At 60.2% G+C, this 12,704-nt stretch overlaps 2 protein-coding genes across 2 annotated transcripts; one reads left to right on the top strand and one right to left on the bottom strand.

Moving 5' to 3' along the window:
• The first annotated feature begins 133 nt into the window (after positions 1 to 133).
• Positions 134 to 6,193, top strand: BDZ90DRAFT_231863 (kinase-like protein). The gene has a single exon (XM_025506032.1). The coding sequence runs from the start codon at positions 610 to 612 to the stop codon at positions 5,821 to 5,823; it is 5,214 nt and encodes a 1,737-aa protein (XP_025362714.1). The 5' UTR covers positions 134 to 609; the 3' UTR covers positions 5,824 to 6,193.
• BDZ90DRAFT_162611 (hypothetical protein) lies at positions 6,045 to 11,803 on the bottom strand. Its single transcript, XM_025503623.1, has one exon. It carries the CDS (start codon positions 11,345 to 11,347, stop codon positions 6,266 to 6,268), a length of 5,082 nt encoding a protein of 1,693 aa, XP_025362713.1. The 5' UTR covers positions 11,348 to 11,803; the 3' UTR covers positions 6,045 to 6,265.
• Between the last annotated feature and the right edge of the window lie 901 nt (positions 11,804 to 12,704).

The raw sequence follows: 12,704 nt of genomic DNA, 5'->3' as shown, positions 1-12,704 counted from the left end.
TCGTCGTCCTTGGTGGCGGCAGCAGCTGGCGGCGAGCGAGGGAGCGACGGAGTTGACGTGCGTGCTGCTCCTCGCTTGACCCCGTCGTGGGCTCCTGATTGCTTTGCTTTTGCAGCATTTTGTGTCGGGCGGGCGCAGCGACGGAGGGGCGGACACAGGGCGGACACGCAGGCGGACACACGGGCGGCACAAGGGGCTGCTGCTGCGCGTCGTCGTCGTCGTCGTCGTCCGTCCATCACATTCTCGTTTCGACATTGGCTCTCCCTCTACTACCCTTTCCTTCTCCTCATTTTGAGTCGCTGCTCCGCTGGGGGTCGCAGACAGATTACGATCACCACAACAGACCTCCTCGCATCTGGCTGACTCGGCTCCCCTCAATCCTCTCGTCCTTCGACCCCCGCCACTTGGACAGAGGACACTTCTCAAACGCAGCGAAACCCTGGATCCAAGACGTCGCGGAACCTGCACGCAGCTAAGCAGTCGTAGCTGCCAAATTCTTTCAATCCTAGTCCAGGCTGTTGTTCCGCTCAGCTTCACGCAACGTAGTCTACACCAGCTTGAGCCCCTTGGGCGCTGCGATAAGCCCAGGCGGCATACAGCGACGGGACCATGACCGACGGCGGCCAAGAGGGCAGCAATGACGAGAACCTTTCTCAGCATCGGCTGCGTCTGGCAGGAGAGTCCGAGCCATCTTCATCTTCATCGCCTTCAACCTCTTCTTCGCAATCGCCCTCATCGAAGCTAGAACCCTTTGCACCTCTGCGTATCAACACCACAGCTGGTTCTGCTGGTCATTCACCCGCTGCTTCTTCATCGCCCACTGAGACGAGACCTCTGTCTAACGGCGCGCCCGACGGTCTCAGGAGCTACTCGTCCAAGACATTCATCTCGACGTCGTCTGCTTCGACAACCACTTCAGACGCAGACTCTGCCTCAGCAGCGGCCAGTTATGCGCAAGCCCTGTCCGCCCACCATCGCGTCGGACGACGACAATCTCTGGTACAAGCAGAGGCCAAGAGCAGTCGCAGCGGCAGTGGCAGTGGTAGCAGTAGCGTAGATCAAAGCTCCTTACAGCCGCCGGAGTTCCCTCGTCTCGGGCGAGCACTGACAGGTCCGGCTCCGTCTGCATCTAGTCTCAGAACTCCACCAGACGCAGCTCCTCCCATCGGGAGCCGTAGAGGATCATTGCAAGCTGCAGCCATGCTTAAGGCAGGCTTATTCGCAGAGCAGCAAGCGGCGTCTGCAGGCAGCAGCGCCGTCGTATCACCGGCCTGCTACAGCTCGCCGTCAGAGCCCAGCGCTGCACATGATCTCGCAGAGCCGACATGGTCGCTTCCAGGTTCTGCTACGGATTCGATACATTCAGAATCACCATCGAGGCGGTCTAGCGTGCATAGAGGGCCAGGAGGCGGCACGTCTTTAAGCTCAGCAGCGGCCTCACTTCACCAGAACCAGCATAGTGGAGCAGCAGCAGCAGCGGCGGCGGCGGCGTCAGCAAATGGCAACGTAGGCGCCGGCAGCAGTGGTTTCAGTGCAATGCTCTCGCGGACCAATACGGCGAGACATTCGGGATCTGACGGCAGCAAGCAGCATTCATCCACAGTCACAACGCCGGGCTCTGCCTCACCTGTCCACAGTTCAACAGCGGCTGGCGGACCGACAAGAGGGTCGAGCAATAGTGGTTCTCTTCCTACCACGCATCCGAACTCGCCTACATCAGGCTATGCTACTCCATCAGGCATGCATCACCAGCCGCCTAAAGTGCTCGAGACGCACCATCTTCAGCTGCAGACGCACGCGCCGAGCGGCAGAAGGATGATCAACCAGTACATCATCGAGGACGAGCTTGGAAGAGGCGTTCACGGCAAGGTCAGGCTGGCTCGCGACACAGAGTCAGGAGAGCGAGTGGCGGTCAAGATTGTCGAGAGAGAAAGTAAGAAGAGGCTGGGCTTGGCTACGGGAGGCTGGCAAGCGAGGATGATGGGATCATCGTCGGCATCGGCGGTTAAGGAGAAGGAGAGACAAGCAGTCGCAGCAGCAGCAGAGGAGCAGTATGCGGAAGAAGGCGCGCCGACGGGCAAGCAGCGAGCAGTCGACTTTGCAGACCCGCCAACCCCGACCTCGTCTGGCCCTCCTGCGTCACCACGGGCTCAGATGTACGCTGCGGCTCGCTACGGTCGATGGGGCGAAGGCGCCCCCAGCAGACCTACCTTCGCCGACCTCGAGCTACAAAAGAGGAGAGAAAAGGAAGCTGCCAAGGCTAGAAAAGCACAAATGATGACGACGGATCAAAAGGTCAGACGAGAGATAGCTATTCTGAAGAAGCTCTCTCATGAGAACGTCGTGCGACTGCGCGAGGTCATCGACGATCCGCAGAGCAAGAAAATCTTCCTCGTCCTCGAATACATGGCAGGCGGAGAGGTCATCTGGAAGGACGCGCGAGGCTTTCCTACCTTGACCGTTGCCGAGACCAGAAGCATCATGCGAGACGTTGTCCTTGGACTGGAGTATCTCCACTATCAAGGCATCATCCATCGCGACATCAAGCCGGCCAACTTGCTGTGGGACGAAGAGCGTCGCGTCAAGATCTCCGACTTTGGTGTTTCTCACTTCAGCTACGCTCTGCTTCTTGCCAGTGGCGGTGTTCCTAGCAGCTCGAGCTCGAGAGATGCAAGCGTCATGGACGAGCACGAGCTGGCAAAGACGGCTGGGTCTCCCGCTTTCTTCGCGCCTGAGCTTTGCCAAGTGGGCGAGGCGTCGAATCCTTCGACCGCTTCAGCATCAGCGAGAAATACAGGTCAAAGCATTGCAGGCGGCATTGCGAGCGAGATTGGGACTCGAGAGTTCCCATGGATGGATGGTAAGAGCGGAGAGAGTGGACGAGCTTCACCTCGTCAGCTTGGTAGTCCGGCTGCCGTCACCCCTTCAGGTCGAGGGCTTCTTGGGAAGGCTGCTGCGGGCGGCAAATCGAAGCCCAAGGTCACCAAGGCCATCGACGTCTGGGCGTTGGGCGTCACGCTCTACTGTTTGCTTTTTGGTCATGTGCCTTTCACGGCAGAGAGCGAGTTCGCTCTCTTTGCTGTCGTTCCGCGCGAGGACTACAGCCTTCCCTCTACGGCTGGTGCCGATCGTCTGCTCATTGGGCCGCGCAAGCCGCGCTGGAGATCACTGCCTCAGTGGACTGACGAAGAGGCAGATGTTCAGAACGCCGAGGAAGACTTGAGACCTGACGTCGACGAAGCTTCTCTATCGGAGGAAGCTCGAATGCTTCGCAACCTGCTCGACCGCCTACTAGACAAGAACCCGGCGACTCGAATCAAGCTTGAGGAAGTCAAGGCTCACCCCTGGATCGTACAGGATCTCGAAGACGCGCACGGCTGGCTGAAGGAGACGGATCCTGCTCAACTGCCCTCGGTCGACGTGACGCACGAAGAGGTCGAGGACGCCTTGACCGGCTTTTCGAAGATGAAGCGCCGCATCAAGCGTTGGCAGTCGAAGCTACTACATAGTCTGACGGGCACACAAGAGCATCAGCAGCAATACATGCGAACAGGTCTCGGCAGACCACGCAGCCGTTCGACAGCGGAGATCGATGCCCTTGTGCCTCCGTCACCCGGAGGCAAGTCACAAAGACGCGGCTTCCTCTCACCTGGTCAGTCAGGCGGTTTCAATCTCGCGAGTGGCACGACTCCCACGGCCGATGATCAGCACCATCACCCCCACGGAGCAGCCAATCTCTTCCGCAAAGGCTCCGCCGCCTCACGTAAGACTACGGCCGGGCGCTCAACGCGCGCTTCCTCTGGCGGTCATACCCCGTCGCGGACCGTCTCGCGCTCTCAGCCAGGAAGTCGCCCCTCATCGCCCGAGCACAAGGACGCTGCGTCTATGCTCCGCCAGATCGCTCAGAACTCTGCGCCCGCACCTCCGACATCAGCACCGGCCATGGGGTGGACCACTGCGTCCATTGTTTCGCGTGACGAGCAGCAGCAGCAGCAGCGTCGTCGTTTCTTGTGGAAGCGTCGATCGACGAGCCGACCTGTCGGGTCAGCAGGAGGAATCTCGCCCACGAGAAGTCGGCCGTCAGTGGATCGCTCTTCATCTGACGGGCACATGGGTCTCTCGCGCACCTCTACCGCTCGACCTTCTCAGCAGAGCAGCGGCATCAGTGCGCCGAACACTGTCTCTCCCACTGCTCTAAACACCGTTGACCTCCCACTTAGCGAGCCCAACACCACCACTCACTCTCCCGAAGGCAAGGGCAATGCACGCCATCGCAGCAGCCGCGGTGACTTCTGGCATCGCTTCTTCTCCGAGTCCAGCCGCCGCTCGTTGGCTACCAGCAATGGGTCGTCCGCGACTTCGAGGCCTGGAACAGCCAATTCGGACGCATCCGCTTCCGGCGGCAGACTGAAGTCGTCTCTCTCGGAGGACAAGGGCCATTTCCGCGGCTTAAAGCGAAGACAGCATCAACCGCTGTCGTTGGCTTTCGGCGAAAAGGACCAAGGCCGGAAGGCTGCCACTGCTGATAGCCTCGTTGCTACTGCTGACGGTGCTCAGGTAGCCATGCCTGCTCGCGGCGACTCGTTTGGCGTCATCGCTCTTGACGATGACGAGTCGTACGAGCATGGTCCTGCCTCTCAGGCCAAGGTGGCAGCCGGTGGGCTCGCCTCCCACCAGCAGCAGAATACCCCTCCTGCCCCTCGCCCGCAGCATATCGATGTAGACGACCTGGACGACGAGCTCGAGCTGTCCGACGATGATCTTGGCATCGACTCACGTCGTGACTCGTACATGCGCAACGATGGTCGTGGATGGACGCAGCACTACAGCATGGCCACGGGAAGCAGCAGCGAGGGCGTCAGCAACGGTGGGGCGAGCCCGGGCGCGATGGCCCCTGTCGACGGTAGCCAAGACAGGCTCGGTGTTGGAGCTCCTCGTGCTTCCTCATCCTTGACGCCTAGTGTAGAAGGAGGGTACAACCTTTTCAAACCGCCCTACAATGGCCGAGTGGATCTATTCGATGGAGTCGACCCGTTCGACGTGGCCCGACAGCACGCAGAGAATCCTGATTTCCACGACCCTCCTGACTCCGCTGCCGCCCGCGACGACCTAGCCACGACAAGTGGCGGGCCCTCCTTATCAGCCATTACGGGCGGTCTTGCATCTGCGATGCCCATCAATAGCCAGGCGAACGAAGCGGCTGCCCTCCGACGAGGGTCGGCGCAACTTGATGGGTTGGTCGGGAGCGGCGGAACGCATTCATCCGGCTTGGCAGGCGTGGACGAGGAGCACGCGGAGATTGCCGTCCAATCCGCGACGCATTCTAAGCTTGCCCCGCGGTCAAGAGGCTATGTTGAAGAGGAAGACAGTCGGTTCGCCGACGCTGATGAGAGCATCAACTCGCCTGTTGCGGATGAGGCAAAAGGAGCAATATGCGGAGCGCCGCCTCATCCTCACATCTTCAACGGAGCTGCACGCCACGGCAGCGATGATGACTGCGAGGGCGAGGACGACGACGAGCAGCCCCCTGCACCGCAGTTCAACTCCCTCTTGAATCGTTGGGGTCCTGCTGCGAAAGCCACACGTCTCCAGCAGGAGCAGCACTTCATCACCGACGACTACAGTGACGAGGAGGACGACAGTGGCGAAGAGGAGGATGAGGAGGACGATCACGATACCAGCAGACAGAGCGGCGCCACGATGCTGAATGGTACCGGGCGCCTTGCTCGTGGCCGCCGTGACGAAGATCAGGACGAAGGGGAGTGTGTGTCATTTGAGGCGAGGGCACGGCCGAGGAGCAAGTCGGTTCTGACGAACAACTGAGACGGCGGTGCTCGCAAGGTCGGGTGGACATGGCGATGATTCCAACATAGAAGACGGAGAGCAAGGCAGTCCAAAGAGAAAGTGGTGTATTGGTTCTCTATCAATGTCACTTCAGAAGATTCCTAAAGACTCCTCATCCGAGTCTTGCATAATCGTGCAAGCATTTGCTCCACATTTCATTTGTTTAGGCTGCGAAGATGTAAAGGAAAGGTATAGGTAATAGTTCGACGAGGCCAAGATATCGTGTCCTCGTCGTCAGACGTTGACGACACACTAATACAGGATGAGCGAAGCAAGAAGGATGAAAGGAAGTGTATGGTAAGATGCAGACGCTGTGCGGTGCAACGCGCAGAGCAGGCATAAAAATTGACTAGATGAAATCGACCTCTATCGATGACCGCATCTCGCTACCGCCCGTGATGCCCGTCACCACGGCTCAGTCCTACTGCACGCGGCTCCGCTGTTGCTGCTGATTCGCACCGCCGCCCATCCTGCCCGGCGCAGAAGGGCTCTGAGCCATCACTTGCCCAGCCAGCCCCGGCTGGCCTTGCTGTGCCATCCTTCTGCTCTTCTCACTAATGCTCCTCAGCATCTCTGCCTCCCTTGCCTTCTGCTGCCGGAAGAGAGCCTCGAGCGGGTCAGCCGCTGTAAGATTGGAAGGCTGGGCAAAGATCATCGAGCCGACGGAGGAGGAGCTAGACGAGTGCGAGGGCAGGAAGGTCCCGTTCGCACTGCTACTGCCGGCCGCATTGCCGCTGCGCTGGTGTGAGAGCGTCGAGGCGGAGGGCGAGACAGCAGAGGAATTGGTGGGCATGGAGGACATGCTGGATGAGGGGAGCATGCTTGCCGCTGTCGGAGGGGTGTAAAAGACTTGATTATGCCCACCCGAGCTGCGTGATGGGGTCTGGGGAGAGTGGAGGGCCGCCTCATTGGACACTGCAGAGGTGTCATGCGCTTCGCTCGTCGACATCGAGCGCGACGTGTGCAAATTGCCTGTAGTAGCAGGAGCGCCACTGCTTGCCGTAATGGCTGCTTGCAGAGAGGAGGAGGAAGACATCATCGCTCTGTTCATCGCCACGCCTGCCGGCGTGGTTGACCTCTTACGCTCGCTGGCTGTGTCGTCTCCATGAATGAGATCCGAGCGGCTGCTCCCACTACGAATGCTGGCCTGTTCGGCCCCGTGAGGTCCGGCAGTCGAGTGTGTCGCGCCCGTGCCGCCGCCGCCGCCGCTGCCTCCCCCACCGTGCCTGAAGAGGGGTGTTCCCAGTGGGCTAGGTTGAAGGGTTTCATGCTCGACCTCTAGCATCCTTGTCGCAGCCTGCGCCGAGGCCAGACTGTCGTCCCATGGGTCGCGCAGCCCGGCAGATGCTGAGGGAGAAGGTTGGAAACGATGCTGCTGCTGCTGAGGGCCGCTGTTGGGTGCAGTGCCCTCTGGCAGCAGGTCTTCGCGTGAAGAAGCCGAATCAAATTCAGCTCGGCCATCCTGATACGGCCTCTGTTGAAACTGCTCCGAGCTGATGCCCCTGCCCATCGGCGAAGACGTCCCGCTCGTGCTGCTCTTACCAACCGAGAGGCCACCAGATGACCCGCCCGGTACCAGCTTCTTGAGGGCTCCCTTGATTCCGCCGCCGTCTGCCGATGCCTGACGACTACGGATCCCCTGATGCTGCACATAGGGGCTGGCAACAGGGGCGCGGTCCCGATCGGTGCTGAACGAGGTGCGACCAGCATGTGAAGGACTTACGCCACCGCCATCGCCGTAACCGCTTCTGAGGCTTGCGCCGGGAGACTTCCTGCCGGCTTGCGACGATGACCAAAGGCGAGGTGTGCGTCGACCACTGCTCGATGCTCCGATGGCGGCGGGGGGAGCTGGCGATTGAGGGTAGTCTTGCGATGGCGAGGGGACCACGAATTCGTTGAACCGGCCACTCTCCTCTGCTGCAGCAACGTTAGTAGAAGAGGCAAAGGGCGTCGAGTTGGGCGACTGCAGGTGCAGGTGAGGAGGCGTGGATTGCATCTTGCCCATCGAGTGTCGGTTGCTCGAGAAGGAACTAACGATTTGAGCTGACGGCGTGGTCGATGAGGATGCCGCGATGGTGGTCGAAACGTCGCCCGTCCTTGAGAGAGGAGGAGACGCAGGCGTCGACCCAGCGCCTGGAACGACTGACCGACTCTGCTGACTGCCTGATCGGCTCTGGCTACGAGATCCCTCTGTCGACGTCGTGTCTTGCTCTGCGATGCCTTCGAGCTTGGGCGTTCCGCCGACTGAGACTTTACGAGGAGGAACAAAGGGCGCAGCAAGGCTCTCGTTGGCGTCATCATCCATGCCGTCCCACGGCTCAAGCTCCTCTTCGCTATGTCCTCCAGCTACCGAGCTTTGCGCCTCGTCTCGCTCGGCATGACCGCTTTGCGAGGTGAGGTCGCTCAGCAAGGCAGGACCTAGCGTTCGGTGAATCGTAGGCATGCTCTCATCTGGCGCATCGAGCCCCTTTGACTTGCCTCTGTCTCGACTGAACGATTTGCGACCCGCGGCCACCACCTCCAGCAGAGGCGTACGCTTTCCCTTGCTGCTTGGACCATTGGGAGGCGAAGAGCGCGATGCGATTGGCCTGTTCTCGATGCCACCAGAAGTGGCCTTGTCTCCCACCGCTGAAGCATCAAGGCTGAGCCCAACAGCCTCTGCCAATAAGTTCCGCCTCCAAAGCTCGTCCGGCGCTGAACTGCCGTTGACGCCTACGCCAGAATGGGTGCCTGTCGAAGATGAAGCAGACATCGACGGGCCCTTCTGTCCTGGCATAGTTGGCAAGGGGGGCGGGACGGGCGACGAAGATGACTGAGGGCTATCGCGGAAGATTTGGGATCGTGCTTTCTTGACGGACTTGATGGAGGCCAGCGATGAGACTCGTGATCTCCAGCCGCCTGCTGATGGCGTAGCAGGCCGGCTCTCGTGTACCGGACCGCTGGACCTCGAGGTCTGAGGTTCGAGAGCGTGAATGCCGAGCCCCGTGGTGCCGGCAGTATCGCAGCTGTCTGCAAGAGAGCCGCTGATGTCCACTGACTCGCCTTGTGAGCTCTGCGTGCGGTGGCTCTGGCCCATGCGCGACGACACTGATGGGCTAGCTCTGCCCCACTCAACGAGAATCTCCTTGGATGCGATGCCGTCGGTCATCGTCTGCGATCGTTCACGCTGAGAAGAGGGGGCAGCGCCTCGAGTCCAGAGGGAAGCGAGGCGATTCTTACGACCAAATGTGTCGCTCGTCCCCTCCCTGCTATGGGTGGACGCGGTTGTGTGAGCTTCTGAAGCCAAGGGCGAGGGCATCGGTGCATCCACAATGCCTCCCGTCGAGCTGACTGGCGCCGATGGACTGCGCAGGCCGGTCTTGCTAGCGATCCGAGGGAATCCAAAGCTCTTGCCGGAGTTCTCGTTGACCTCTGCGATGGGTGAAGGTGGAATGACCGGTGCCTTTGCCGCGCGATCCCGGTCAGCGCCAGACATTGAAGCGCGTGGATGGTCCGAGTCGATTTCAGTCTCTTCACCAACCAGGCTTAGCCTCGCCTTGCCGGTGTTGGCCCACAGCTTTGGGCTCTCAGTCCCGTGCTGTGGATCAACGATGCTGAAGTGGGCAGGTAGCAAAGGTACAGGCGGCGACTCGTTGCGACCATTACCGAGAAGTGCAGTCAACGATGGACGAGGAAGGTCCATGCTTTGCGTCGAGCGCGAGGCCGCAATTTGTGGACCCTGCTCAGAAACCCTTCTGTCTCTCCCTCGAGAAGAGCTCTCTTCCGCGTCCATGGCGCTGCCAATGGGTAGCGCAGAGACAGAGACATTCCCCTGCTTCGACGGCATGGCCGAATTGGTCCCGTGGCTGCCGAGCTTGAGCGATGAGAAGAATGTTCGCAGCTTGCGAGGCCCCTTCACGGACGATGTGCCTTGCTGGGATCCTCCTGCGAAACCTGAGACGGACGAATCGGCCTCAGATGCATCGTCTGGCAGCGCTGGTGTCCCTCGTGAGAAGGTGAGGAATCTAGGACGAACGCCATCGAGAGATGCGCGAACCTTGGAGCCTGCGCCGGCTGATGAGGACGCGATTCTGTTACCGCTGCCGGTCTCGGATTCGATAGGTGCGACCGCTGGCGAGAAGGTGGACCGAAGGATGTCAAAGGAGGTGCTGCGCTGACGTGGGATCGTCTTGCCTTCTGGAAGCTGGGAAGCGCCCGCACTCGTCTGCTCGTGGTTGGCCGTAGGAGCAGATGCAAGTCTGTTGGAGAGCGACGGGCGTCTTGCAGGATTGCGCGCCGGCAAGCTAGGACCTGTCCTTTGCATCTGAGAAGCCGGATTGGAAGCGATGCGAGGAGGAAGAATCTGTTCTTTCGCCGGTACTTCGGGCCCAATGCCAGCATCCCTGAGCAGCTGAACGTCAGACTGGGAGGGTTGCGGTCGTTGCCTGGCCCTCCTGCTTGGCTCAACATTTTCAAGTGGACCTGCAACGGGCTCAAGGGGCTGCGCAGGAGACTGATTCATGTATGGCATCGGCTCGAAACCTTCTGTGAGCGGCTGCGGCGGCTCTTGTTGCTGCTGAGAGAGGTCGACGTCCATCATAGGGCTGTGTAGGCTTTGGTAATTGACAGAGCTGCTGATACGTGGAGGCGGCATTGGTGGCGCTGGCGCTCTGTCCTTGTGCTTTAAGCGGTCCTTTCGCTTCTTCCTACGCCTGCGCTCAGAACCAGCCCGCTCAGCTTGTCCGTTGAGGTGGGCGCCTCCTTCGAGTGCGACCGAGGAGGATGTCCTTGCAGGTAGGGTCGCATCCTCCAAGCGCGCGTCGGCTACAGAAGATCGCTTGCGAATGCTACGGTACGGCGAAGTGGGTCGAATGGACCCAGCAGTAGCGCCTTCGTCTGCCGATGAATCAGACGAATTGGATGCGACTGGTGGCGCAGCCAGTCCTATTCTACGGCCATGAGAGTCAGCGCTGATGGAGGACCTCGTCGCGACACCAGCTGTGGATCGTGATGGCGGCATACGAGTATTGGTGGCAGCGTCGGAGGATGCGAGCGCAACATTGTCTGAGGTTTCCCTACTGCGGGCGGAGCCATTACCCAAATCAGGGCGACTGGGTTTCCTCCGGGCTGATGTGGATCCTTCGCCGCCTCCGCCCGTCGTGAGCCCTTCTGGCTTTCTTCTCCTGGAAGAGGAGGCGCCGCTTGCAAAGCTCTCGAGCCATCGCTGATGTTCTGGATGATTTGGATTGGCGGCTTGGACGACAAAGTCGTGGTCGATGGGCGCGGCTGGCGAGGCAGCCCTCGTCAGCCTGTTGGCCGCCTTCATTGAGGTTGCGCGCGCGGCGGCATCCACCGACGAAGCTGCGGCCCCTCTCGAGGGCACAGCATGAGGATAGGAAGGGGATATGGGTGACTGTCCAGAGGCAAAGGGCGAGGAAGATGGTAGCCGGCTGGAGCTGGCCAGCGCCGAAGGGCTATGACCAGGTGGTGTGGACACGACACCTCTCCCTGGCGTGGCCATCATGGCAATGGAAGGACCTGCGGCACTGATCGCTCGGTCGAAAGAGTGCTTTGGAGCAATCACAAAGGCGGTACGCGGCTCAGCCTCTTCTTCGCCCTAGCACATCGCGGGAGAATGGGACAGCGGCGGAAGGACGAAGCAACTAAAGGCTGGAGTCGGAGGTAAGGAGAAGGACGCAGAGAAGAGGAAGAAAGATGATGTCCTTGGCCAGCAGGGTAGTCGTTGAGGGCGTGCACTCGTAGCAGTAGGAGTGGTGAGGAGTTGTGGTCGCAGCTCGGCAAAGGCCCTGCAACTTTGGCGGATGAGGTGGAGAGATCGGAGGAGGAGGAGGATGGGAAGGGTGGTATCGAGGATTCGTCAGGTAATTGTGAGGGATACGAATGTGAAGAGGTGGGCGCTACGGCGTCGCAGATGGAATGGGATTAGGATGATGGTAGTGGTGGTAAGAGTATCCAATGGCTCCCCGTCCTCCTCCCTCTCTGCTGCTAGCGACTACAAAGGGACGAGCAGGGCCCACTCTCAATTCACGCTTGGGCCTCCGCCGATGAGAGGCAGTCACGCTCGCCCGCCCTCTGTCCGTCTGGCTCGCCTGGCGCTCCAATGAGATGCGCCGCCGCCGCCGCCGCTGCTGCTCCTTGCCTGCCTGCTCCTGTCTCCCCGAATCTACCTCTGTCGCTCTTACCCTCTTTTCTCAGCCCAATCGCCGCCGTCCCACGTCTCCGTCTCCCGCTCGCGTCTGGCTTTCTTCCGTTCGACGGGACAAGTCGAGATGAGTGATGCTAATCGCTGCCTGCTGTCCCTCTCCCTCGGCGGGCCATTGGCCTTCCCTGAGAACGTTATAGCCAAGCCAGCGGGAGCAAGGGAGCGCTAGTCTACTCTAGTCTACCACTAGGGCTCCTTGCTACTCTTCCTGAGCTAACCATTCTGCTCGACTCGACGCCAAGTTGCAAGCGACCGGCGACGGGCGGCAAGGGTGGCGGCGGCGGCGGAGGCGGCGGAGGCGGCGTCAACGTCGAGGACCACGAGAGGGGTTGATGCGTGAGTGCGGGCGTGCATCGGCTCGCTGACGAGAAAGGAAAGGGAGAGAGCGCGACGAGGGTTTGGCCTCCCAAATAGATCAAGAAGACTTGCAGCATAGAGCAGCAAGGCGCAACGCAAGCGCCCAATGGGGTAGCAGCAGATGTGTAGCATTGTCTCAGCTTGCACTCGTACGACGGTGAGCTAGAATGGCGCCAGAAAACCGATCTCCAACCAGCTAGAGGATATTGGCCAGAATCAAGCTCAAGCTTGTGTTGCCACGCACTGCGTCGAAAGCTCCGATGGGCCAACAAACAAACACCACATTGCGGCGATTAGGGCA

This window comes from Jaminaea rosea (assembly GCF_003144245.1).
Source record: "Jaminaea rosea strain MCA 5214 unplaced genomic scaffold BDZ90scaffold_5, whole genome shotgun sequence".
Lineage (NCBI taxonomy): Eukaryota > Fungi > Basidiomycota > Exobasidiomycetes > Microstromatales > Jaminaea > Jaminaea rosea.
The sequence above is the reverse complement of the archived record's forward strand: the minus strand, read 5'-3'. Positions and strand labels throughout refer to the sequence as shown.

Excerpts from the sequence above, each read along its gene's own strand:
- BDZ90DRAFT_231863 (XM_025506032.1), top strand. The coding sequence starts at position 610 with ATGACCGACGGCGGCCAAGAGGGCAGCAATGACGAGAACCTTTCTCAG.
- BDZ90DRAFT_162611 (XM_025503623.1), bottom strand. The coding sequence starts at position 11,347 with ATGATGGCCACGCCAGGGAGAGGTGTCGTGTCCACACCACCTGGTCAT.